This window comes from Branchiostoma lanceolatum, chromosome 12 (genome assembly GCF_035083965.1).
Source record: "Branchiostoma lanceolatum isolate klBraLanc5 chromosome 12, klBraLanc5.hap2, whole genome shotgun sequence".
Classification (NCBI taxonomy): domain Eukaryota; kingdom Metazoa; phylum Chordata; class Leptocardii; order Amphioxiformes; family Branchiostomatidae; genus Branchiostoma; species Branchiostoma lanceolatum.
The window spans coordinates 1,238,244-1,265,967 of record NC_089733.1 but is presented as its reverse complement, the minus strand read 5'-3'; the positions used below and the strand labels follow the sequence as shown (position 1 = coordinate 1,265,967).

Below are 27,724 nucleotides of genomic sequence, written 5' to 3'. Positions count from 1 at the left end.
TTCAAGTACATCAAAGTGTATGAATAAACACGGTTCGCTACCTATAGAAATGCTATGTTTACCAGGTCAGATCATGCGTAATCAGTACAAAGTTCATGCCCCAGAAGAAAGCGTGCCATGAAATCCTCTCTACACCAACGTTTCTACAAGTCTTTCCAGAATGGTCAACTTTGACGGCGCTCTTGAGTATCTCAAGGCCTTTAGAGGGTACTAAAAACTCACCTACTGTCTAACATGTGTTCTGGCGATGCCAGTACCTTTCCACATGTTTGCTATGACGTTGGGGGGGGGGGGGGGGGGGGGGCTTCAAGGTGGCACGTGTTGTGTTGCATGATTTTTTTCTCAACAAATCTCTGATAAACCAGTATTCTTTCCCATGAGTTTGCTTTTTCCCTCTTGTACTGGTGTTAGCTCTTACCAGCTGTGGCACAAGCCTGTTTAAAACCACCATTAAAGACATTTGTCTAGCCCTGTTAAGAAGTGGAACTTGTGATCATGACGAAATGTGATACTTTTCCATGCGAAGTTCACAAATCTGTTGGAAAATTATGTATACTATATATGCAACATATAACGTTAATGCCTAATACAAAATGCAGAAAATCGAAGGTTTCTATAATAAAGTCTACAATGGTATTGCAAAAGGTATTTGGAGTTTCTTATTACACAACCAGGTAATCTCACCTGCTGACGTTTCGGTGTCTGTCAGACACCTTCTTCAGAGCTTCTGACTGGAGTACTGCTTCTCACTGCTATAAGTAGCCGTACTCCAGTCAGAAGCTCTGAAGAAGGTGTCTGACAGACACCGAAACGTCAGCAGGTGAGATTACCTGGTTGTGTAATAAGAAACTCCAAATATCCTATGTTCTACCAACCTGATGAAATTATTTTCGGGTATTGCAAAATGTCAGTAGCTCACGTAACAGCTACATTTATTTCTAGCTAACAGTAACCAATCCTAAATCCCTATTTGTGTTAACTATCCGTTGGTCAATTTAGGCTGGGAGAAGTTTGTTTAACCCAAACTCCCACTGTCCATGGCCGGGGCTCTACGGAGCTCCACCTAACAAAGTGACTCGAGGCTTGATGGAGTCGCGTGTTTGACGCCTTGATCGCTGTTCTTCTCATTTGCATGTAACTGCACGTAACACAACTTCACAATATAAAGAGGCTTTGAGAAAAGTCCGTACTTAAGATACTGCAAATACAAGTTCAAGTATATCAAAGTCAGTGTATTGATACGGATGGTTTGCTAACGATAGAAAAGCTATGTTTGCCAGGTCAGACTAATACGTAATCAGTACAAAGTTCATGTCCCCAAACCGGTAAGTGTGGCTGAAACTTTACACAGACTCCCTACAACGACTCTACAAAATGGTCGACTTTGACGGCGCTCTTGAATATCTTGGGGCTTTTGGTAAGTACCAAAAGCTCATCTACTGTCTAACATGTGTTTTGACGTTGCCGGTGTCTTTCCACATGCTCGCTATGACCTTTTTGGACGCCAAGGTGGCGTTCCACTGTAACGTCCCGGAGATACGTCACGCCGAGCCTGGGACAGAGAACTACAGCTGTGCGCTGAACTACTCCATACCATGGGAACAAGACAAAGAAACCAAAGATTGGAAACTATCTGGCTGCCAGAGGTATGTATTGTTACTCATCTTTCGCGTTGACGGTACCATTGATCACAATAATGACAAATTCATGAAAATAGATGAAAATGTTTAACGTATATGTAACGTTATCCAGATTCACCTAGTTTGATCTACGACCATGGGGGCTGACAGGGCATAGCAGAACATCAATATAATTCAGTTCATTATAGGGTAAAACTTGTGAATCGACCACGGCACAACGATTGTTAACTACACAGTTCCATAGTTGTTTGTATATACTTAGATTCAATGTTAAAACAAATAGCATGGACACCCAAACTACACGCCCCACGCCTATACGTGCCCTTGTGTTGAAAAAATCAATAGACCTGCCCGCTTGAACTTCGCACCCCTGCTTTTAGCAAAAAACGTGTTGTCCTTCAATTCAGGCCCCTTTTCCATTGGGTGGACACCGCTGAGCTAACTTATCGGAAAGTTTGATTTGAATGAAAAAGAAACACACAAAATTTACAAAATAAACTTCTTCACTAGTCAAATTTGTTTCAACAACTAGTTATAGTTTTGGTCACTACGGTCGGGGGAGGGGGTATGAATTAATTTTGCAGTTGTGTGCGCCCGTCTTTCATTGTGCACAGAGGAAGGTCAATAGTTATCTATAGATATTGGCGAAGTAAATAAGCCAATTAACTGCTTTGATCTTTAGGGTATACGAAATAGGCAATAGGCACACAGTTGGAATACTATTTTCATTCTGGTATTCAAAGCAACGGACGTAAAAAAAAACAACTAAAAAGGCAACATTTGCAAGAAAATACTGTATATTTTGCCAAAAAATGAACTGTTTTATGATCACCCCTGTACAAAAATGGAACATTCCAATATAACCTGTTCCAACGTGAATTATTGCAAAGTCATTTCAGTCCTAAATAGAGCTTTCCCAATTTGACCCCTATGCAAGAATGGACTCTTCCACAGGAACCTCATGCATGATGGTCAATACCAAAAACCTACCTACCTACCTACCTACCTAGTCTTTTGACCTCCAGGTGTTTGAATGAAGGCAAAAAAAGTGACGGAAACGTTGACGGATCTTCATGATTTTTTGTAGCTGAGAAGCGGTTGTCGGAACGGAGGTCAAGTTTGAAAATGATTCATCTGGCGCTTTCCTGCAGCACTGCAGCGGGTTTTGTATGTGTGTGAGTTTGTATGTGGCAGCATAATCCGAGGAGCTGTGGACGGTTGTGCATGATATTCAGTGGATAAGTTGGGGTGTCGAAGAGGAAGGTCAAGTTTAATAATGGGCCTCCTAGCGGGTATTTAAGGTACTGCAGCGGAGCCTCAAAGTTTCAGGACCAGTTTTCTGTAGGCGCAAGGTTCATGATTTTTAGGTGGTATATAGGTTCTGTGACAGGAAGTAATTGGTGTAAATCAAGGCCACCTAGCTGCTTGTTTGGAACTGCAGTTGGCGTATTCGTTGTTAACTTTGCAGACGAATAACTCCAGCAGGGATTGACAGATCATCATAATTTATGGCATATAGATAGTTTCGGTGCTGCTTCACATAATTTTATATTTATTTTTATGCAAATAAGGAGCTAATTTGCATACAAAGTTCATTAATCCACTGAAAGCCTGTAATCAAATTTCGTGCAAGTGCTATGGTCATGATTTTTAAGTGGTGTATAGCTGTTGGGGCAGGGTGTAAGTGATGTAAGTTTAGACCCCTAGTGGCTTGCTTAGAACTGCAGTGAGCTTTTTGTTTGTAACTTTTGAGGAGGATAACTCAAGCAGGGATTGATGGATTTTCATTGTTTTTAGTTTATAGGTACCATAGGTGATGATTAACATAATGAGATGTACATTATGCAAATAATGACCAACTTTATATAATCATTGAGGAAAACTTCTGGCACTGCTCTATTATATGCGCATGCATGGTCTACACTCACAGATAGTGTCCCGGGATCTGTGTCAAAAGGCCAACAGCTGGCATGATTAGTAAGGCGATAGAAAAACAAGACTCTGGTTTTATCTGTTATGATTGGTATGAGAATAGCTCATTCTAAAAGCTAATTTGCCTCAAATTTGTAAAATCCATTGCGTTGCATGAAAGCACTTTCAAACATGTGGCATCTATCACTGAGAATGAGAGGAATATCAATAAAGATCAATTATGCAAATGACTTTTTGAATACATTTGAATAATTAATAAGAACATTATGTACTATAATAAGGCCATATTGATTTGATTATAAGGATGACATGCTTTGAGAACCCCAATGATGCCATTTTAAAAATTTATGTTTGGTATTTCAAGATAGCGTAAGTGAATTTGATGATTGACATAGTGAGATGCTAATTATACAAAACAAGAGCTAATGTGAATATTTGATTGTATATAAATACGCTGTGTTTTCAAATTCTATCCAGTTGCTTGAGTAACTGATTTATATCGTATTTGATACCTGGATGTCTAACCGTCATCGACATTCATGATGTGGCAAATATTACTGGAAAAGAGGGGAATATTGATAAATATCATTTCGGCAAATGAAGACCTACATTGAATGATTGATGAGAAAATTCTATATAACGCCATATTGGAAAATGGCGGGAATATGATACTTGCATCAGTCGGTATTTTGATATTATTCGGGGAAGGTATGAGATCGTGGAACTCTAGTATTGTCTCATGCTTGATTGAATCAAAGTTGCATTTAGTTTTATCATACATCTTTTGTTAATTATTAAACATTTAAATCAGGTGCAAATACCCAATACTTGTTTAGTTTCTTTTTGGATTGATGAGGGTGCTTGTTGAATGTATAGGCTCTTAATGCACCCTGCTAAATTGTGTTCATGACATTATCGGTACATTTGTCACCTTATTCTTATTTATATAAAGGTATAACATTAGAAACACCAGCCTGGTAACAGCTGAGTGCCCTTTTGATGCCATCAACGAATCAGCTCTCGGCTATTTCAATGGCATCAACACGTCATCATGTAACCATGGTTACTGGTACGACAGGAGCCAGTATCACAGCAGCATTTTCACTGAGGTAAGAAGAGTAGATAGTTGAAGATGCATGAGATGAACATCTTAAGTACATCACTTGAATGAAATTATTAAAAAAATGTCCATCATTTATTGTCTAAGCCGAGCAACAATAATAGAATAAAGATACGCAGGGAGACCAGGAACCTTGTTTGTTTGTGGCTTTTCCCAAACTGAGTGCATGAGTATGATAACTGTTTATAATGAAATACATACATGCATGCATTCATAGCAAACAAACTGTAATTATATGTGACAAAAGACGGATATAAAGCAAAATATTAACATATACCGACCAGCTTACACTGGTTTAATAAGAACAACATTGCGTTATTTGCGCAACCTTGAGCTTGTAACCATGGACGTTCATTGTTTTAATTCTTATTTTCCAGTTCGACCTGGTGTGTGACAGCAATGAGTTGAACCAGTTCGCCCAGTCCATGTTTATGGTAGGGGTGCTGCTTGGAGCCGTGGGATCCGGACAACTCTCAGATATGTACGATATGCCATTTAACGTTTTACATATACTGATACAAGTACCGCGTGTTACCACAAGGACCATGTGGTGATGCATATCATACTAACAGCTGTACTGTAGTCGACATCGCTTGATATTTTCAATAACCCATCGTAACAAACTGTACATAATTCAGGGAGGCACAAGCTATTCGGCATTCCCTGAGCATGTAAGTTTGTCGTTTGAAGGGTTCGCAGAAAGGAAGGTCAAGTTCGATAATGGGCCTCCAAGTACCTTAGGAACTGCGAGTTACCTAGCTAGGTACATGCATCGGAGCCTGGAATTTGAGGTCAGATTTTCTGCAAGTGCTATGGTCATAATTTTAGTGGTAGATAGCTCATGCCACAGGAAGCAAGTTGTGTACATTTTGGCCCCCTAGCGGCTTGTTTGAAATGCAGTTAACGTTTTTGTTTTGACCTTTGGACTTGAATAAGTCGAGAAGGGGTCGACAGATCGTCGTAATTTTTGGTATGTAGATGGCTCAGGTGATGCTTTACATAATCAAATACGGATGCAGATAAATATGCAAATCAGGAGCCGATTTACATAATTAGTAAGGAAAGTTTAGAAATCCGTTGCATTGACTCTCATACATGACATGTTTAAGTGAAAAGGAGCGAGGTGTCGATTAATATTAATTATGCAGTCGGTGTAATATACTGTTGCATTTGACTATAAATAAAAGAAACATATTATGCAAATAACTACCTTATTCGCATATTTGAAGAGAACAAGTTAAAATACCTCAGTGGTAATTCATGGGAATTTCATTCTGGCGGCATTCAAAAGAAGATAAGTAAAGCTGAATATCTCTAGCCATAAGTCATACAAATCAGGGTATAATTTGCATAATGTATGAGGAAATAATCCCATGGCCTTATTTGCTTAGACAAGACTTTCAGGCTTTGAATATATTGTGTTATTTGCGTAAAGAAGATGATCAACTCATATTGTTTATGCTAATGAAGACCTTATTTGCATTATCAATGAGAAATTTTGATAATACACTCGGCACAAAAAGTTTGGAAACTTAACTTTGGTGGATCATATCTCCGTTGTTTCTTGATCAATTTCAATTATTTATATATCATTGAAAAGCTTGTGTGATTTTCTTTTCCATGTTACCAACCTTTTGATGGTTCTTAATTAATGAAACGAGCACCAGACCTGCTTATGCGAGCAGGTCACATAAAAAAGTGCCCAGATAACCCTACTAAAGCTCAAACGCTCAATTCAGCATTTTTTTCTTCTGCTGGTAGCACGTGGCTTGTGTGAGTACGAGGGTAATATGAAACTTGAATCAACAAAACACAATAATAATAATAATAATAATCTTTATTGCATGTTCATTCCCCAGGGGGATAAATGCACTAGAGGCCACATGGGGCCATACATGGAGTAGTTGAGAATAGAATAATAAGAATAATGAGAATAACGTTAACATTAATGTCTAATACAATACTAAGCACTATGTTAAATGTCCTACTGTATAACTAGTTTCTAGCGGCTTCTTCTCTCTTTTTAAGACATATGGCGACATAATTACATATTTCTTCTATTACATTAACATCTGTGCATGACATCAAGTATCTAAAAGTATTTTGTTTTGATATTGTCTTACATCTCTTGTCAAGCTGAATTGATTTGAACAATGACTGACGTTCTTTTTCATACAGTACACAGTCTAGTAAGAAATGTATTTCATCTTCAATGCGTGAGTTATTACAAAATGTACATAATCTGTCATTTAGAGGGGTACGGCTATGCCTGCCAGATTCTATGTGTAACGGATGGTCACTGATACGAAGTTTACACATGGCTCTACGATTTTTGAAATTTGGAATGTTTAGATATGGTTCTTTGTCATACATCTCTTTGAATGTTTTGTATGTCCTTAACTTGTTGCCTTGATTTCCTTCTTGTCCCGTTGCTTTTAATGCTGAATTGAATTTTGGATAAATATATCTCTCAATCTTTGTCTTAGTTCATGAAGATGGAAGGGTTTGTTAATATAATCGTGTGCAAAAAGGCAGGCATAGCCAGATTCCTCTAAAACTGTCTTCATGTTCCACAACCAACAGGGTATTTTACTACTTACAAGGTCTTTTTGTACAATGTAAGCCTCATACTGAAGACTTTCAATAGGAACATTCCGAACCAATCTATAATAGTAACTATACATCCTACAACATGCTTCAATCCATAAGGGAAAGCGACCAAGTTCAGCTCTACTGGCATAATTACTAGCGTTTCTTCTTACTCCTAGGATATGTTTACAAAATTTCAAGTGAGTTTGTTCAAGCGGAGAGTTATCATTCAATTTGCTATTACACCACGTTTCTACTCCATATAATAATATAGGAGCTATACATTGATCAAATAACTTAAAGTAGACTGATATTGGAGCCCTTGTGTCTCCAAGAGTACATTTGATACTAAACAGCGCTCGTAGAGCCTTCTTTTGAAGTGCTTTCATCGCTGTGTTAAAATTGCACCCGGCTGTGAAGACAACACCTAAGTATGAATAAGAAGAAACTACATCGATGCTTTTGGAGAATAACTGGAAGCTAAGTTTTGAGAAGTTGTGTCCTTTTTTGTTGAATACAATTATCTTTGTTTTAGTTAGATTTACGGTAAGTTTCCACTTTTGGCAATACCTTCCAAGTGTGTTTATTGCGTTTTGCAGTCCTTGTTGACTTTCGGACAGCAAAACTATGTCGTCGGCATATAGCAAGCTCGTTACTTTTGAGTGGTGTAAAAATGGGGCGTCTTTGTCTGTCATGTTTAGATCGTTAACAAGATCGCTGATATAAAGGTTAAATAAAGTGGGACTCAAAACGCATCCTTGTCGGACACCGATCTGGACAGGGAAGCTTTCTGTTAGACCCCCACTTGTTTTAACGCGTGCTTCAGACTGGTTGTAAAGACTTTGTATAATATGAAAGCCAAGGTTAGTATTCATCCAAACAAAAAATTGCGTAAAGGAGCCTCAGTTATGATGAAGGTGGCTTAATACTGAGTACACAAGCCATGCGCTGTCACCACAGCCCGGCACATCCTACTCGTAATTGTCCCCAGTTTCGTTACGCGGTCACTGGGTATTCTTCTACAGGGAGTTGTCGCAGGTCGTATTGTTCTGTTGATCATTCTTGCATTCACAGCTCACCCAAGCTGTTCAGTGATCACAGAGTATGAGAGGTGTTCCATTGTGTTGAGATCTCGGCTGCAGGAAGGCCATTCTGTCCTCTATATTCCTGCACCCTCATGGAGGTGGTCTGAAATGACTCTCATTCTGTATGGACGTGCAATATCATCTTGCAGAATGGCACTCAGTCTCATATTGAGGTAAGAATCTAGGAAATGTGACTGGATGGAGAAAGGCGTCTCTATATCTTGACACATCGAGGTTGCTTAGGATGATTAGCCTGGTTTTAACTCTGGCAGTTGTACTGCCCCACATCATGACACTGACTCCAACAAACACGGCTGTCAGTCTATCTGTGCAACAGTCAGCATAGGGTTCTCCTCGCCGCCCCAACACTTTCATTTACCCTTCCAACAGTCGAAATAAATCTAATCTCATCTGTAGCTGTGAACATAACATTCCTCTAACACCGTTCCATTCACGATGCGGACGACACTACCACAAATGGGTTTGGCGCTGAGCTGAGTGTTTGACGCTAGCAGGGAAATTTGGGCACTTTTTCTACAACCCACTCGCGTAAGCAGGCCTGGTACTCGCTCCGTGAGATTGCAATTATAATGAGTTGGGTATCATAGGAAAGAAAATTACACAAGCTTTCCAACCATATATAAATCATTGAAATTGATCAAGAAACAACGGAAATATGATCAGCCAAAGTAAAGTTTCCAAACTTTTTGTGCCAAGTTTATATCACTCGAAAACATTATTTGGCTACAGTATGATGTAGTGGGACTTTAGTTTCTTCTTTTAGTTTGGTGTAACACAATCGTAGCACGTGGACATAATAAATTCTAAACCAAATAACATAACGAAACATGTACACAGAGACCTCTCTCACTAGCTTTTTTGGATAGGCTGCTCTACCTATCCCTTCTTTACAGGGGTCCCCTGGATTTCCTCTGCTAGGGTTTACTCAGTAGGATTACTGTGCTGGTTTCAATATGTCGTATTCTTGGCTGTCTCTTGTCACGATTCTCGCGGTGTATAGATCTTGTAAACGGAAAGAAAAAACAGAAGTTTGGGGCAACTAGTAGCTTTATTTGAAAATGAATGGGCATTCTAGTTGCAGACTTTGAAACCGGATACGGGATTAATGGATTTTCTTCATTTCTGAGTTGTAGGTACTTTTGATAACGATCAATCAAATGGTGTATACATTATGCAAATTAGGACTTGATTTACATGACTAATGAGCACAATGTTTATTCAAATTTTGTCCTGACGGCTCATTTCACATGTAACTTGGTTCGTGAGGAACATTTATTGATATATAAAGCAATTGAATGAAGCAATTTGCATGATTAATAAGATTATTGTATACTACCCAAGCGGTAAGAGGTGGGATATTCATACAAGTCACACAAGTAGTTAAGATAAAAGTGTGTATCATCACACATGAATTATGCAAATTTCGACATTACATGTATAGTTAATGAGGACATTCTACAATATCTACATGAACAGGGATAAAAAAAATGGTATTTGCAACATATGTAAGTTGGAAAGAGGGTACTTTCTCGCGTATCTAATGAGCAAATGCTGTACTGAGTCATTGGTATAAGTAAATTCTATATTTGTGACGTATCTAAGTTATGCAGAAGTATGCATTATAAGTCATATGTTATACCAAGTAGATGATTTCCATATTTACCAATAGTATAGTTGGCGAAGGTTGGGGGTCGTTGAAAGCTGGTTCGGTAAGTGATATCATCATTCTTATTTCATTCCCACCATCAGGATTGGAAGGAAGAAAACCATGTTCATCGGAATCTTTCTTCAGCTCATTTCCGGAGTAGCTGTTGCGTTCTCCCCCAGCTATGCGCTGTTCGTCGTCTTCCGAGCACTTGTGGGCGTCTCCACTTCTGCTGTGTTCCTTCCAGCTTTTGTCATAGGTAATTTATAAACATTAGATAATTTTGCAAAGACGAACGTTGATAATGTGAAGTTCAGGCATTTGAGCTCAGTGGAACCGTTTTTCTTGGCGAGTGGCAATTTACTGACTACCGTATCATCTTGTTATGTATCGCCCATACTATAGGTATGGGCGGTATATATTGTGTTTGTAATGTTTCTTTCTCCTCCTCCTTCTCCTGTGAAATCTTCAAATCGATTCATCTCGGTCGTCCTGGGCCAAATCAGCTGAAATTTGGTATGCAGGTAAAGTAAATGCACACCTCCAGACATTTTTTTTCGATAAATGCCTTGAAACGATTTTATTGAGGTTTTTCTGACCAAAAACGTACATTGTGGCCTCCTGTGCTCTGGAAATACATCCAAATGACCTGAAATTTGCTATGGGGGTACATTGAACAAACATGCAAAGAACCCCATTCACACTTTTGGCATACATCACTTCAAAATACGATTTTGGAGGGTATTTTGGGGGAGAAGATTGGCTATTTTCCTCATATGACCATATATGGTGTTGCCATATATGGTCACATCTTTATTCATATGGCCAGGTGGACTAATTCGGTCAGCCAATGAGAGAGCGCGTTTTAACATACCCACGGATTTATCAAACTCGACCTGATTGGTTGAAATAGTCAATTTAATTAGGAGCACTAATCTGCCAGGTGCAGACAGGCACAACTTCACTACTCCCTGGCTGCCATCCTTGTGTTGTTAATGTTGTGTCCTACTGAAGTTATGTGCAATTGAGAAGGTTCAAAACTTTTCTGGTGGTGTTTTTGACACGGCACACACAGTGTTTTTCTTATTTTAACCTTGACGACTGGTAGCTTTGCATGGCGTTCAACTGCAGTAAGGTTTGAACGAGTGCACACTGAGGTGTTTTGTTGAACTGGCGAAGTGTCGATGGTATTAGTCGGTAAAGCTACGTCCGCGACGGTGTAAACACGGTCAAAAATATGTGCAATCTGCTGGCGGCGGGCATACTGTATTCAAGAAATTTGCCACTGAAAATGCGTAAGATAGCTTGGGTAGGGCCTATGCAGCGTACCAGTATAAAGTTAACAGACAATACGTCAGCGGCTGTACAGCGACTCAAAACAATGGTAATTTGGCTGAAGATATGCGCTCGACTGTAATTTCACGAGTAGAAGAGACTACTCATACTGGGCCCACTCATTTTCCTAGTCCTGATCAACGATGCAGAACCCTCTACCAATGACCATCACTGGAAGTACGTGGATGACCTTAACATCGGTGAACTTAGGATTGTGACAACCCCTTCAAACCTTCAGACTGACCTTGACTCTCTTGGAGTGAACAGAATTCCATGTTGTTAAACCCCAAAAAATGTAAAGCTATGTACTTTTGCTTCATGCGACTCCCCCCCTGAAATGCCCCCTCTCACCCTTGGAGGAGAGCCACTTTCAATTGTCACACAAGCCAAGTTACTGGGCCTGCATATACGCCCAGACCCTCGGTGGTCTGATCAACTTGATGTCATGGTGTCCAAAGGCAGCAGACGGTGGTATTTGCTGAGTAAACTTCGCCGAGCTGGCGTCCCTCAGCTTGACCTCGTCATTTCCTTCGCCGAGAAGGTTATGCAGAGGGTAGTGTTTGTATGTGTGTATGTAAAGAAGCTGAATAACTGGAGAAGGCCTGAATGGATTGTCTTGATATTTGGTAGTTTGGTAGATTTTGATGAGACCTGAAAATGATTAGATTTTGGGCACCCTAGCTGCTTGTCGCGGTACTGCAGCGGAACTTCCTGTTTGGATATCTCGTGTTCTGGACATGCTATGGAACTGATTATTGAGTGGTAGATAGCTCTTTGGACAGAGAGTAAGTGCTATAGGTTTGCCCCCCCTGGCGGATTTTTTTGAACTGCAGGAGCAGGTTTTGCTTCAGAATTTGAAAGGGAATAACTCAAGAAGGGCATGATGAATGGCCATGATTTTTGGTAAGTAGATACCTTGAGTGATGATGTACATGATTAGATACTTGTTATGCAAATCAGTATCTAATTTGCATAATTGATGAGGAAAGTTTGTATATCGCCAAATTCCAGGATAGGACTTTCAAACATGTGACACATGTAACTGGGGAAGAGAGAAATATTATTAGATATCAACTATGCAAATAATTTGCATAATGAATGAGACACAACTATTATACAATGCTGGTAAATGACGGCAATTTCATACTTGTGGCATTTGGAAGTTATGTGAATGTCAACATCGTTGAATCAAATTATGCTAATAAAGACCTCATTTGCATAATTGATGATAAATGTGAGCATAACCTTCTTTGCTAAGCTCATACTTTGGACAACCTCTGTTATTTGGGTGGAGAAGACGATCAACTGGTATGATTTATAATTGATGAGAAACACTCTTTTAAGATACGTCCGTCATAAAGGTTAAAATCATTTGGTTCTAAAATCATCAGAACGTGCGATTATCAAGTCAGGAAGATATGCACCCCGGCTTTCCCCGGCTTTCCCCAGCTCTCAACCAGTCATACAACATGCAACTTAGGCGCACCCGACAATATAAACTGCCAACTGGGACCAAGCGGTACTTAACTAGCCCTGTCCCATCCACATTTTAAATGCTTTGTAACTTATTAGACTAAACTGTGCCCTAATTTGAATTCGACTTGTTTTGTTTTGAGCTTTTATGCGAAATTTGTCTATCTCCGTCTGTTGTTCAATGAAAAAATGTTGGTTATATTAATTCGTATGTTTTTATTAATGCTTTTTAGAATTCTGTATGACCAAGTGTGATTCTTTATAACAATGTATGACGATGTTGATGTAAATGGTACAAAGCTGTACAATTTAGCTCTTCGGGCTACGAACAGTTTTTATCCACCTTGTGTGGAAAATAAACCAGTCTACTAGAAGCTCTTACAATTACGAACGTAAACAACACAAGGTCAGTGACCCCAAGCCTCACGTGCAGCTGGCGTCTGAGTTGTCTTGTAGGTGGCGCGTAATTATGGAACGGGGGGACATTGGGAGGGAAATGGAAAAATATACTGTATTTGCTCTCGCAAATGTTGCCTTTCTAGTGTTAATGTTGTGTCCTAATGACGTTGTGTGGCGTGGTGTGGCGTAAGTGGTAGAGCGCGCGGCTGTCAACCAATGGGACCCGGGATCGATCCCGGGTTGTGTCCAGAGACATGTCCGAACTTGCGCCTCGTCGTTGTGTCCTTGGGAAAGGCACTTTACACGTATTTCCCCCCTCGGTTAGAGGGACAAGTCTCCAACTGTCGGTTAGTGGGACAAGTCTCCAACTGGCGGACGAGAGCAGCGCCAGGCGGGCCGGCGTTATCAAGGCGGACCTCGAGTGTAAGAGTCATCCGGCAGCTCGCTGCAAGCATCCCCACCAGAACCAGCTCGTCTCCCTCGAACTGGTGCCGCTGGAGAACACGGATGCCCAAAGTGTGTGGGTGTCAGATTCGCAACCTGTCATCCACCCTAAACAAATCCACGCGAAGGCTACCGTGTCAATCCTCCTCACTCAGGTGTAGGGACTGACACGGTCATCATGCTCGAATATCTGTATCTGTATCTGTACTTCTGTATCATTTGAATAAAGATTACGAGTGATTGCCATAACAATGACGTTATGTGCAATTGAGAAGGTTCAAAATCTACGCCTTTTCTGGTGGTGCTTTTCGACAAAAATCTATTGCTCTATATTCCTCTCTGTGTGTACATACAATCTGTATATATATATATATATATAGCAATAACTTTTTTCACTTACACCAAGAGTATCCAAAGGCTCATATCCCTACAAATAGTTGTGTATCCTTTCTTTAGCAACATTTTTTTAATTGTGTTATGTGTCAGTGTTACAGTACGGGTCACGAATTACGCACCAGAAATTTGTGGTACGTTTAGCAGAAATTTGTGAAACTTTTGCAAAACCTGAGTTGGTTCGAAGAACTGTTCGCTGCGTAATGAAAAATTGCCTGGACTCTCGGATTGCAGAAATTCATCCGCACAAGAAATCTAGATCTTCATCAAGATTCTACTTGTTTACATTCTGAAATTTGCTTGATACGTGTTGGTCCATACACCGCTGGAAGAGTCCATTCTTGTATGAGGGGGACAATTTTAAAAATTCAATTTTGGGCTTGGTTAATTATCAAAAAGGTCCAGTTTTTTGGGTGGAGGTGTTTTTTAATGGTCTATGAATATGGGTGCCTGGAAGAGCCCATCCATGCATAGGGTTTCAAATTGGGAGAGATCCATTTCTGACTGGTCTTCAATTTATTCAAATACCAACATTGCAGACATACAACAAACGTTAGCCTCGATGCCACAATCGCTTTTTGCATGGGGAGGGAAATGGACGATACATGTTGCATTTGCTCCTGCAAATGTTGCCTTTTTAGTTCTGCCTATATCCATTACGTTTTATCGCACTTGATTGACCTGATAAATGAGATACTAATAATAAGGATGTGACATAATAGACAGTAAACATTTATTTTATATCAAGGTACGGAACTCGTGGCTCCTAGCATGAGAACATGGGCGGCAACTCTTATCGAAGTCTTCTTCGCCACTGGTTTCATGCTCCTGGCACTCCTAGCGTACTGTGTCAGGGACTGGAGGACTTTACAACTTGTCATCACTTTACCAAATGCAGTCTTCATCTTCGCTTATCCGTGAGTAGAACCAAGTCTGTTATAAAGGATTTTGATTTACGTTTTTGAAACTATGTATTCTCTGCTTCGGTCTCTTTTTTCTTGACACTCAATACCTGGCCACCCTAACGTCCATCAAAATCACAGTATTCGTCAGGCACAGGAATATCATAGAAGCTGTACTGATCACTCAAGATAAACTTGATGTCATTGACCTGTTCTCCAAAGCGTCAAATAGATGCTTCAAATCAACGGTCAAACACCTATCACATTTTGAATTGCAATTCCACCATGTACATGTAGTATTGATATCACAATGTACATCTCAACGAAAAGAGAATATGTGTAATATCTCTCATTGTTTCTGTACACATAGATAGCTCAGCAGCAGGAGCAGTTTGTCTTTTCCTCGCGTACTCTGTACCAGAGAGGCTTGAAATTAATTCACGCTAGGTTTTTTCATGAGAATACGACAGCAAACTTAGATCACACCGCTGTATTACGTCATAAATTGCCACGCTCTCTTTTATTTGCAGCCTGATCGTTGAGTCTCCAAGATGGCTGCTGTCCAAAGGTCGTGACGAGGAAGTGGCCGCCATTATGCGGAGGGCAGCCAAGGTCAATGGGGTCACACTGCCAGATGAGGTTTTCACAACCAAGAAAGTCCATATTGAAACGGTAAAGATTTTTGCAGATGTACTTACTGTATATCCCCTCTTTTTCAAAAAGATTAAAACAAAAACAAAAAAATGAAACGAAAGTATTTAGTGTGATGTTACTTTTTTTCGCAATACTCTGAACAACAGAATGATGATTTCCCTTGTTTTGGATCTACATCAAATATTTCGAGGTGAGGTTTTACACTAGAAATGGGCAAGTACGTTTATCTCTTCCCGATGCTTTCATATCATAAAAAGTTTTATTATTCAAATTTGATTAGAAGCACTATGCAATAACATATCTAACGTTATGGATCAAAATTTGACATAGTGACTGGTAAGTGTGTGCACTGAGGATGCATCAAGAGCACAAGTGGAAAAGAAGGTTAGGAAACATTGTTCTGTAACAATGATGAGACGAGACATATATTTGTCGTTATTTTTCCTTTCCTATTCTTTTCTTTAGCCAAAAGACGAGAGAACATATACTGTGGTCGACCTTGTGCGGACACCAAACATGGCGAAAAAATCTCTGCTAGTTTTTATAAACTGGTCAGTCAAACAGAATTGTCTGCCATGCGATCTAAGCAGTTCATAATTAACGAGCTTTTGTTTGATATGTAACTTGCTGGCAATGTCTTTAATGGCTTAGTTATCGTGAATGAAATTTAATGTATCATGTACTTATTTGAATATATTCTCTTATCAAACGGTGTGACTAAGGAACTATCTCCTTCCCTTGCAACCTTTGCATGTCTTCATGTTGAATTGTCAAGTTTAATTTTCTCTCTAGATCTTGCCTTCGTAGAAATTAAACTTGGAAATTATTATCGATAATTCGACAGTCTCAACACTCAGAGCCAACACATATTGAACGCTTTTGGTGATTTTGGCTGATTGGCTATTGGATATGACCATTACATAACATGGGAAATAGATTCTGCTTTGATGGTGATTTTCAGGCTGGTGATTACATTAGTGTACTACGGCCTATCTCTCAACACTTCCAACCTTGGAGGGGACGACTACCTCAACTTCTTCATCGGTGGTGTGGTGGAAATACCAGCTTACATCTCCTCTATCTATGTCGTTGATACGTTTGGAAGGTAAGATGTTTTAGTTTGCAATGATCATTGATACTAGAGCTTGGAATGTCAAAGACGAAAAGTCAAGTAACATGACAACTGTGAATATTTGGTTGGGAAATGTCATTTCTTAACCTTTCTTTAATTTTGTCATGGTTGTTTTTTCGCATTGTTCAAATTTGAATTTTGTGGAGTGTTGATTGATAATCATCTGTTTGTTACAGACCAAAGACACATGCAGGTTACATGATGATCGGAGCTGTGGGCTGTATCATATGTCCATTCCTCACGGCCCCGTACCTACCGGAACGTAAGTACAACTTCGAATTCGTTTACAGGAACTGAAATTGAGGTAAACGACATGCCTCACGCGAAGGAGCTGGAACACTATAAACATTTACCCGTGGAACTATAATGATACAGGGAGTTTAGAAGCAGCAAGGTTCAACGTTCGAGAAGTAGCAAGCACGAAATGTCAGACATTTAAATCGTTTATCTCGTGGATGCTATTTCCAGGTCTAAACCCTCTGTCCATCACTTTGGCCATGGTTGGTAAGTTCGGCATAACGGCTGGCTTCAACATCATCTACCTGTGGACGGCGGAGCTGTACCCTACTATGGTCAGGTACGTTCACCATTGGAGAAAACATCAACACACTGCTCTCTATTACCAAGTCAAAGCCTTTAAGATGTTAAGGAACAATGTAGACTATAAAAGGGGCAATATGCACATATGTTCTCGTTCATTATCAAAAGAAACACTAACTAAATGTCAGTTATACTTTTGATTGAGATATACGATGCTGTTGCTCTTGCAACATTACCTTGGAATCTTGACTTGAAATAACACTTGGCTGGTGCGTTACGCCGAAGGGCGGTTACACCGGCCATACAGCTACAGGTAAAGATACACTTACTAGTTAGAGAAAGTATATATACGACAAAGTAATCACGTCAGGCATCTGTCTAAAGGTTTATGACATCTGCCATTCCCTTAATGCAGGCTTCAATAAAGGACTGGTAAAAGTCGTACGAACCCAGCTTTACAGGGCACTGGACAGTAATTGCAATCTGTAATCAATATAATGTAAGAATAGGCAAATTCCTGGTGTCATAATCTTATCCATTAACATCATTCAATGGCATAACAACTAACCCAGTATCTAAAAAGTCATATTCAAGCAATTTCTATACGGTGTAAAAGCAAAGAGCCAAGCAGAATTACCATGGTAAAAGTGTGACGAGAGCCTAATTTTCAAAATGATGCCGCCATTTTAATTCAGATTACGTCAGGTTAGGGGCTGACCACTTCAAGCTAGGGGTACCCACAGACCAAAATCTGAAAGTCTACGCCCTGCACCGTCTCAGCAATCTAAGATTCCACCTACATTTTCGAAAGGCGACTCTAAGATATTGTAGAACTCTGAGTAGGATAAAATGCACCATAGATACTTTGAGTATATTAGTGATTTATGCCCTAGCACTTAAATGATTAATCATAATCATTCCCACCTCACTTTTAGCTATCATACATACAGGCAGCGGACAGACAACAACACAAAACGGTTTTCTCACCGCAGTTCAGTTTGTCTTAGTTGTTCTTGTTCATGTTTTGGTGCACAGAAATATGGGCGTGGGGGTCTCGTCCATGTTTGCTCGCGTAGGTGGGATCATCTCACCGTACGTGGAGCTGTCCAAGAGTGTGTGGGGTCCTCTCCCCTACATCATCTTCGGTGCCCTGTCCTTTCTGGCCGCCCTGGCAGCGCTGCTTCTACCGGAAACGCTCGGTGCAAAGCTTCCGGTCACCCTGGAGGATGGGGAAAACTTCGGAAAGTGAGCACTGAGAAAATGTGTTGTTCAGACTTTAATTTTCTTCATACCTGTTACATTGGTCCGTTACCATCAATACATCGGCCATGGTGACTGTTGTCCTGATTAGATGATGTAGCCTAACGCCGGCTATTTATCCATTGACATTAGAAAATTTGCAATCAATGCTGATACTCTACCCCCATTGTTGTAACAAATGTGTAGAATCTGCATGATGTTAGACATAAAATGATCCTGAAGACCTATGAGAAAGGAAAGGTTAAACATTCTGTAACTGAAGAAATTGGACTCACAGGATTATTCGTCCGGATTAACCAGCCGTCTTCATATTTCTGTCCAAATCGCTCTGGGCACGTGACGTTACGCACACGTGAAGTCGATATCGCCCCCTTCCCCGTTGAGAGAGGGTTGGTGCGCCCTGATGTAGGTGACCTCCTTTACTCTGTCGACTTTCAGCAACCTTCAACCTTTAAAGTCACATGTACATAGAGTAACGTATCCAGAGCGACTGGGTCAGAAAGCTGAAGAGGACTGATCCGAAATTCAGTCGAAAATCCCAGTGAGTCCAATTTCTGGAGTTGGATATCACTGTAACCTTATTATGCTTAGCCATACCTAGTATGGCTCAACATATTGTTTTTACTCAGGTTTCTTCTCCTCCTTCTTTTTCTTCTTCTTCTCCTGTCAAATCTTCAAATCGAAAAATCTCTGTCATTTTTTGACCAAATGACCTGAAATTTGGTACAAAGGTAGTGGTGGCAAATACCCCCGGCCTTTTTTTCATTTTTTCGATATTGACCTTGAAAGTGATTTTATTGAGGTTTTTCTGACCAAAAACGTACATTTTGGCCTCCTGTGCTCTGGAAATACATCCAAATGACCTGGAATTTGCTATGGGGGTACATTGAACAAATAGTCAAAGAACCCCATTCGCACTTTTGGCATACATCACTTCAAAATACGATTTTGCAGGGTATTTTGGTGAGAACATTGGGTATTTTCCTCATATGACCTAAAGGTCAGTGACCCCAACAGCACCTGGCCTGCCTGTGACCCTTGCAACCACCTGATTGGCCAATTGAGTTAATTAAGTTATCTTGCATTCCTGGCACAGGTGTGCTAGTATTCATACCAAATGTGGTATTGGAATGCGTAGGACATGTGCTTACATGGCTTTGTTCACTTTTTTTAAGAAAGATACACATCTCCAGTTCCTATGTATTTTGGAGAGACTAGTTGTTTTTAAACTCAATTCTGGACTGGGGCGATCCATTTTTTTTAGTGGAAGTATTTTAGAATGGTCCATTGTCATTTGGGGACAGTCCATTTTTGGCATGGCGAGGAGTATGGCTAAACATGCTGTATTTGCTCGCAAATGTTGCCTTTCTAGTCCATAATGTTATTCAGCAGCTCAGATGAAAGTTTATGTCAATCCTGTATCTTCTTTACTTTGATATTTGCCTAAATTTCATTGTGTCCGTACGCGTGTTGTAATCAGCCTTAGGCAGCGAGCTAACTCCGGCTTTTCTAACACAGGCATGATGGGTACACTGTACTTGTGTCAGAAGATAGCTTTGAAATGGATCAGTTGGTACGTTCGGCCATGTCATCCTTCAAAAGATATGTCTAACTAGGTTGATTTTCCAGTGCAAATCTAAAAATAAAGGGGAAATTTAACACTTAAATGTAGCGCTAGCTAACGTTTTGTCCCGCCTTGTTTTGTATTTTCAATAATTTAGCTGACGTAATGGCTTTGTGAACTAAGTAGATGTTAGGTTAGAGGATTTGAAATGGGCAACGACCTCTAACTTAACATGTAATTCATGATGGTAATTTTTGACCTCAAACCCCTATCATCAACCGCAGACAAAAACTTATGAAATATAATTTCTAGCATCATGGCATGTAACGTTATCTTGCTTCTCATCAAAGACCATAAATAATGGTAAATCATATCGCATTATGAAACATTACCAAGTATATCTTCTTTCTTTCAGGAGTAACGCAGGGCCCGTCAAGGTAAATTCCACCGACGGGAGCAGGGTAAACCCAGCATTCTCCCATGATGCTCCAGAAACAGGAAGAGTGGCGAGAGGAGCTGTTTCTGAGTGTCATGGTCCGTTAGAGACTGCACATGTTACCTCCGTGTGATAAACTGATATTTGTTATGCTAAATTGACCGCATGGCTTACTTAACATTGCGTTGTCCAGGTTTGACATACCGGTCGTCGATGTACATTTTATTGAGTGGCAGTTTGCCTCGTTATTGAAACATTTTGAATAAAAAAATCTTTGTATCAAAATAATTGTTGTTGTGATAGGACTCCTCAATGTGCAGTACGGTTCAAGAAGGGGTACGCATATCAAATTCTGTTAGGGCACTCGTATATGTACGAGGTATGTACACACATAGATGCCTCATGTGCAAAACTCACTTCAGATATCTGCTGATATTAAAACATAACTCAAGAATGGTTTTGTCCTCTCTGTGTAAACTAAGGATGACAGTGTTTCGGTCTTGATTAAGAGTTTAAGATGAAGAATAAAACATAGTTCTAATCTTGTTCATCGTTATAGTTAAACCGTCTGTACATACGTCTGTAGCAGCTATGAGTTAGGACAAACGAGAAAGGTCATGCCAGCTTATCGTGCCGTGAAACATGTGATTAGTGCTAATGCCCCGCCCCCTTTCCGCTGGAGGCTGCGACCACTGAGCGACAAAAGATTTTACAGATTGCTCAAAAATGTTTACCGATAAAGAATGATCTTTTAACGTTTTGTGTTTTGTTGTCTTTGATATCATATTTAATGCATCTGGCATCATATTCTAAATATGAAATCAACGGTCAAACAAATTTAAAGTTGGTCGCTTAACGGTCGCTGCCTAGAAAGGAGGCCTTGACAAGGTCGTTGTGTAAAGTTGGACTTTCTACCATAGCTTGACAAGTTGTATGTCCAGTTCGTTAATGTTTAAAAACAACTCTCACTAGTCCGGCACTAAATCTAGCAGCGGGCTCGCAGATACACACAGTTGGTGAAGAAAACCGCCAAATGAAAACTCGACATCCGTAAACGTCTAAAAACTTGAAGATGGTGAATTTCGATGCTTCGCTTCAATACATTGGTTCGTATGGTAAATATCAGAAGATCACGTATTACGTTGTTTTGGCGCTATGCTTGACCTGCCCGTTCCATCAGCTGGGCAGCTCGTTTCTTGACGCCGAGGTGGATTACCACTGCGCCGTGCCGGAGTTACGAGCGGCCGAACGACTTCCGAATGAGACCGAATGTGCGTGGAACTACTCAATACCCTGGGAACGGTCTACGGAAGGGGGAACGTGGAGATACAGCCAATGTTTAAGGTAAGGATGTAATAAGGAGTCATCACACATGTGTGCACCTCTGAAAGAAAATATATGAAAAAATCATTTCATGTTTTCTCACGCAAAACACATGTATCCTGATGTGATATGCACATGCACACTGTTATGAATTGTTCTCCTGTTCAACGATCTGTACATGCGTAGTACTATTGTCATGTGATTTCCGGCGCCATCTTGAATACAGTACATTATTTCTGTCTTTGCTATGTATATCTCTTACGCATATCTAGTTCACTCCTTACGTACTCACGTGCCATCACATTATGCCAATGTCATTGTTGTCAAGCAATGAGGAAGAGCCTCAGACCCGATGGGATGATGGGTTCTGTGTACGTTGTAGTTATCTTGTGACGTATACGGAAGCCTAATACTCCTGCATACGTTTCTAGACATGCGTAGATGATTTACATAGTTGGGTAGAAGCAGGTGGAGTCACAACTTACTTGCTGTGTTGGCAAATCCTATCAAATAAGATCTGGTTGAGGATAGCCGTCAAACCTCGACAACGATACATTGAAATTTGCATAGTTGTATGAACGTCTGGAGGTTAATTTTGACCCAACACCATTTGTTGTTTTACCTTCAAGTTTAATTAGTTTGATATAGAAAGACGAGCTGAAGTGCAAAGACAGGTTGAACCAAGTCACCTGGGGATTTCAGTTTCACGCACACCGAGTCGGTATCACTGGTCCGCCCCTTGTTTAGATAAGGAGGACGTGACTGTGAGTATCAATACTTTTCAGCAGAATTTAGTCTACCGAAAATAATTTCATCAGGTTGGTAGAAAATAGGATATGGGAGATTCTTTATACTGGAAAACTGGACTGGAAGAACACAAGAAGGAATCCGACAGCATGGAAGATGTTAAGTACACAAGGTCACAGAAAAGACAAGCACAACAAGTAGACAAGAAATCGGCAGTCACTGACCACATTGCCAGACACAACTGCGTCATTGACTGGGAGGGGGCCAGATGTCATCGACAGAGAGGATAACAGACGCACCCGGTGGATTAATGAGGCGGTCTGGATAAGGAAGACAACACCGGTGATGAACCGAGACGAGGGGGGATACAAACTTAGCCATATTTGGAACAGTGTTCTCACCGCAAAAGCGCCACCTACATCGGCTACTTATAGCGGTGAGAAGCAGTACTCCAGTCAGAAGCTCTGAAGAAGGTGTCTGATAGACACCGAAACGTTAGCAGGTGAGATCAATACCTGGTTGTGTATAAAGAATCTCCCATATCCCAGAATTTAGTCTAGTTATACAGTAAAGTTTGTTATAAACATTTAATTCTTAGATCACACTCAGGTGGACAAGCCACAACCAATCCACAGTCTACAGTGGAAAAGATCCACAATACATATACAACAATGTCACAAGGTGCCGTTACTCCTTTGTTGTGTTTGTTATGCAACATGAGTTAATTATTGAAGCGTCTATTCAGCGTCATGTCACAGTAACTAAGGAGACAGTCCGCTCTCTGCACTAAGTCAATAACTATTGCAGGCCTCTTGGATTAGAGTGATTGAAAGGTCAATATTCAAACCTTTGCTAACAAAAAAAAGGTACTGTTTTGTTTGAATGGTTAGTAAAGCACTGTTTTACAGTATACGGTATACCACATACCGTTGCAAGTTCCTTAGACGAAGTCGTAAGATTATATAACAGGCTTTGAGCATATATTTGCCACCAGCGGGTCTAAGCATAGTAGACCAATAGTTTTGAAGGTACCGTCAGTCGCTCTTATTGAACAAGCACGAAAATATGTCAAAGTTTTTTCATCGGGTAAGTTTGGAACATTGAGTTTACATATTCAAAGTTTGTGTCAAAAGAAAGAAAGAATGAGAAACATCCGAAAATAATTTCATCAGGTTGGTAGAACATAGAAGTTTTTTTTACACAACCAGTAATGTCTCTCACCTGCTAACGTTTGGGATTGTGTTCAAAATTTAAAAAAAAAAACGCGACCTACTTCGGCTACTTATAGCGGCCAGAAGCAGTACTCCAGTCAAAAGCTCTGAGGAAGGTGTCTGATAGACATCGAAACGTTAGCAGGTGAGATACAGTCCTGGTTGTGTAAAAAAAAACCTTCAATATCCAAGAATGAAAAATGTTTTAGGGAGAGGTCTGTTGGAAACATCTTCGTCACTGTTTCAGGTGCCTCGCAGCCTTTTTTTTCCTGTTGTCGAGAACACTTTTAAAGCCTAAGACTGAATGAATGAATGAAATGAATAAAAACTTTATTAACGTGTCTTGCGCCATTATGCGCCCGGCCCATGCGGGCTGATAATACATTAATACTGTTAATTGCATAAACAAAACATCAGAAGTACAGAGATGAACATAATCGACTAAAAGCAGAATATACACAAGGTGGAGTAAATAAACAAATACATAACATATAAGAGGTGGATGTTGGGTAATCATGAATGCCAATAAACAGGAATTTCACATACAGAAGCATTATGTACATGCATGTGTAAATTAAATAAAATATAACAGAAAGAAGCACAAACAGTTACATGATATGGTAGATTTCAGTTACTATGAATATATTATGTGACTTCTTCGTTTTGCCCAGGCTTTTTGAATGAAGTTTGCTATTTCAGTTTCTCCCTCTTTAAACATTTATTTAATTCTGACTTCATCCCTTTCCCAGATGACCTCAGGAGCAAAGTCAAACATTTTACGAAAAAGAGTTTCACGAAGATTGTCATAAAAAGGACAGTAGAAGAGAAAATGTGTCTCATTCTCTACTTCGTTTAGATTGCAAAAATTACAAATTCTGTTTTCCTCGGGAATTCCCTGGTAGCGTCCAGTTTCCATACAGATTGGTAGAATTCCTGAGCGCAGCTGTGCACATGGGGATCTTTGGCGTTTAGGGAAGTACATAGTAACATGATTTTCTGTACAGTAAGTATCTTTAAACAGTGTGTATGATCTTAGTTGGGGCTTCAGCCAAACTCTAGATGCCCAGTCTTGTTTGTACAAATCAAAGAGCTTACCCTTTATTTGCTTTATGTTACCTCTCAGTCTGTTGGAGAAAATATGCTCTTGCTCAACTTTACAAAATATTTCGTGAACTTCTCTGCTCCAGGGGCCATGTTTTGGGAGATCCCATAAAAGTACATGTTTTGTAAGTCTGTCATTAGGCATATCAATTAATCTATTCCACAGAGCAATTACAGCCCCCTTCCCTCTTATTTCACCTTAGTTTGGTGAGTGAATAAATCATGCTTAACCTGTCCTTGGCCTTTTAACATAAGTCGATATCTACCATTCTCTAAAACTTGCCATCATACATTCTATTAGGATGAACACGCACCTACCTACCCAACGAATACAGACGTAGCATGTGTGCAAAATCTACGAACCAGCAAAGACATAAACATTCAAACAAACAAACAAACAAACAAACACAGGAGGAGGTACAGTACATTTACTATATATACGAACATGTGTGTATTTAGGAAATCTATAATTCTAAATATGGATATATTCATGACTCGGATACTAATATGGCTGTAGAAATCAGCTATCATTCTAAGCGGTGTGAATGACGTTTACCTGGACCTCAACGTCTTTCGTTTTCTTTTTTTTTAATTAGATGCATGGAAACGGTTCAGAAATACCTGAAACGTTATGGGCCCATTGATTAACCACGGGGATTGTTGTGCTCTGATGTCCCGATGCTCGTGTATATATAGAATACAACACGGGGTATTCCGTATCACCCGAGGTACCAGCCCGACCTCGGGTAGGATTCGCCCGACGGCCGTATCCGACCCGCGGGAGGGCTGGGACCGAGGGTGATGCGGAATACACCGTGTTGTATTTTATTTATGCCATACCAACCGGAGAAAACACACATTTCAATGCGGAATGCGCCAGAAGTTGAGGGAGTTTTGTGTCCTCGAACAAAAAACTGTAAAAAACATTGATTCCAACCTCCGAATCCGGTATTCGAATTTTCGACGGCGGCGCAACTAGGCATTCTAAATATTCTATGAAAGCCCGTGTGATACAACTTAGAACCCCCATGTGATACATATAGAATACAACACGGGGTATTCCGTATCACCCGAGGTGCCAGCCCGACCGCGGGTCGGATCGCCCGACGGCCGCCCGACGGCCGTAGGCCGGAGGGCGATCCGACCCGCGGGAGGGCTGGGACCGAGGGTGATGCGGAATACAACGTGTTGTATTTTATTTATGTCATACCTTGGTCATACCCACCCGAAAAAAAACACATTTCAATGCGGGATGCGCCAGAAGTTGAGGGAGTTTTGTGTCCTCGAACACAAAACCCCAACAACATTGATTCTAATCTCCGAATCCGGTATTCGAATTTCCGACGGCGGCGCAACCGGCGAGCTCGAAATGCATTCGAAATATTCTATGGAAGCCTGTGTGATAACACTCCCGAACCCTATGAGATCCGGATAGTTATCACACGGTCCGGAACACCCGTATCAGGCCCAGGCATGACATAAGGATAATTATGTCATACCTGGGACTGATACGGGTGTTCCGGACCGTGTGATAACTATCCGTATGACATAGGGTTCGGTCCCAGCCAGATTCACATTTGTGACTAATTTGTAACTTATTTCCAACATATTCCCATCATTTTGTCGCATTCCCATCATTAATAAACGACGGAAACGCAAAACGCGCAAAATCTGGCTTATTTGCATATTATGTATCGGCCCCCATTTTATAATATGCAAATAAGCCAGCGTAGAACGCTAAGAAAAAACTGAATCGACAGTTTCGGTCGGAGTTCGAGCGTCACAGGAAAATCACCACAAGTGAACAAATTTCAGAACGTCGCGCGTTCGATCGCGCGTTCGGTGGTTCGTCGGAATGTTGGACAAAATGGCGGACAAGTCAGGTGGCGGTTGGAATAGACCGATCCTGTCGAACACCATATCGAATGAATAGAAGACCCATAGAATCCACTGTTCTATTCAGCCCACCTCCGTCAAAAATAGCGTTGGCGGGGCAGAAATGGCACGTGTAAAGCAGGGTACGTATATCTGGGACGGGTTTTCTACTGTATTGGTTGAATGCATGCTCAGAACAAAAACGAATTTAAAAAGAAAATAGATCGGGCACTCAAGGAGAGGAAGCTTGTACCACATGCTGACTACTACAAAGTCCGCTAGCGCAGAGTTTTGTATCTTCAGTTACTGGTGTGTGAAACTGGTTGACTTGAAAGTGAACAGGGAAGTAAAAGGATGCATTTTAATTCTTAGTTACTAAATACCATGCAGCTGTTATGCATGCAGTCAATACAGTGGGAACCCTGTCACAGATATATGAACCCTGTTTTACACGTGCATCGCCTGCTTGTCAGAAACTGGGCGCTGATGCCCACCGACAAGGGAAAGCTATGCGGCTCATACCGCTTTAACATTGACCGAAAACATTACGCTCTCACCGCAACTACACCTACCCCCTCCTTAAACAACTCTACCCGGTGGATACAGCCTTCAACAACGAAGACATAGCATTCTTATTTGGCCCGCTCTGAAAGGGTTTCAGTGCCACAAAAGCTAAACCGAAGTCAGTGGCATTATTTTCAACCTAGCCGCGGCGGCCATGTTTGGTCCGTCAAACCCTGTTTTTGATGGAGGTGTTCGAAATCGAACAGGGGGCGTGGCTTTGGGATCGGTCTATTGCGTATATAATTTTTCAAGAGATTCGCACGACACTACAAAGTCGCATCCATACGTGATGAATATTGCTGTGCAGTGTAATAAGGTAGATTCAACTAATGATGTAGA

The 27,724-nt window shown here is 40.6% G+C and overlaps 2 protein-coding genes across 6 annotated transcripts in view; both read left to right on the top strand.

The window, feature by feature from the left end:
• Positions 1-1,255: 1,255 nt before the first annotated feature.
• LOC136446465 (organic cation transporter protein-like) lies at positions 1,256-21,018 on the top strand. 4 transcript variants are annotated; one of them, XM_066444839.1, is made up of 13 exons: positions 1,260-1,646; positions 4,525-4,681; positions 5,070-5,173; positions 10,137-10,291; positions 14,825-14,993; positions 15,509-15,650; positions 16,098-16,183; positions 16,594-16,737; positions 16,941-17,026; positions 17,233-17,341; positions 18,340-18,549; positions 20,083-20,137; positions 20,544-20,655. In XM_066444839.1, the coding sequence occupies exons 1-13, from the start codon at positions 1,375-1,377 to the stop codon at positions 20,547-20,549; spliced, it is 1,695 nt and encodes a 564-aa protein (XP_066300936.1). In that variant the 5' UTR covers positions 1,260-1,374; the 3' UTR covers positions 20,550-20,655. The 4 variants fall into 4 exon arrangements, 3 of the variants coding, with proteins under 3 accessions (XP_066300936.1, XP_066300937.1, XP_066300935.1); XM_066444838.1 differs by lacking the exon at positions 20,083-20,137 and having other exon boundaries at positions 1,264-1,646; positions 20,544-21,018; XR_010757575.1 differs by lacking the exons at positions 20,083-20,137; positions 20,544-20,655 and having other exon boundaries at positions 1,256-1,646; positions 17,233-17,617; positions 18,340-18,449.
• Positions 21,019-21,513: 495 nt separating this feature from the next.
• The window catches only part of LOC136446466 (organic cation transporter protein-like), a 41,895-nt gene continuing 35,684 nt past the window's right edge, over positions 21,514-27,724 (top strand). The window contains exon 1 of one of the 2 annotated variants that reach the window (XM_066444842.1): positions 21,514-21,908. In XM_066444842.1, coding sequence (XP_066300939.1) covers positions 21,637-21,908 — 272 coding nt within the window. In that variant the 5' untranslated portion in view covers positions 21,514-21,636. Of the gene's footprint in view, positions 21,909-23,027; positions 23,137-27,724 lie in introns of those variants that run through there. The other variant, XM_066444843.1, reaches the window with a different exon arrangement.

Excerpts from the sequence above, each read along its gene's own strand:
- LOC136446465 (XM_066444838.1), top strand. The coding sequence starts at position 1,375 with ATGGTCGACTTTGACGGCGCTCTTGAATATCTTGGGGCTTTTGGTAAG. Across the intron at positions 1,647-4,524 it reads AAACTATCTGGCTGCCAGAG|GTATAACATTAGAAACACCA; the intron begins GTATGTATTGTT and ends ATTTATATAAAG. Across the intron at positions 17,342-18,339 it reads CTGTACCCTACTATGGTCAG|AAATATGGGCGTGGGGGTCT; the intron begins GTACGTTCACCA and ends TTTGGTGCACAG.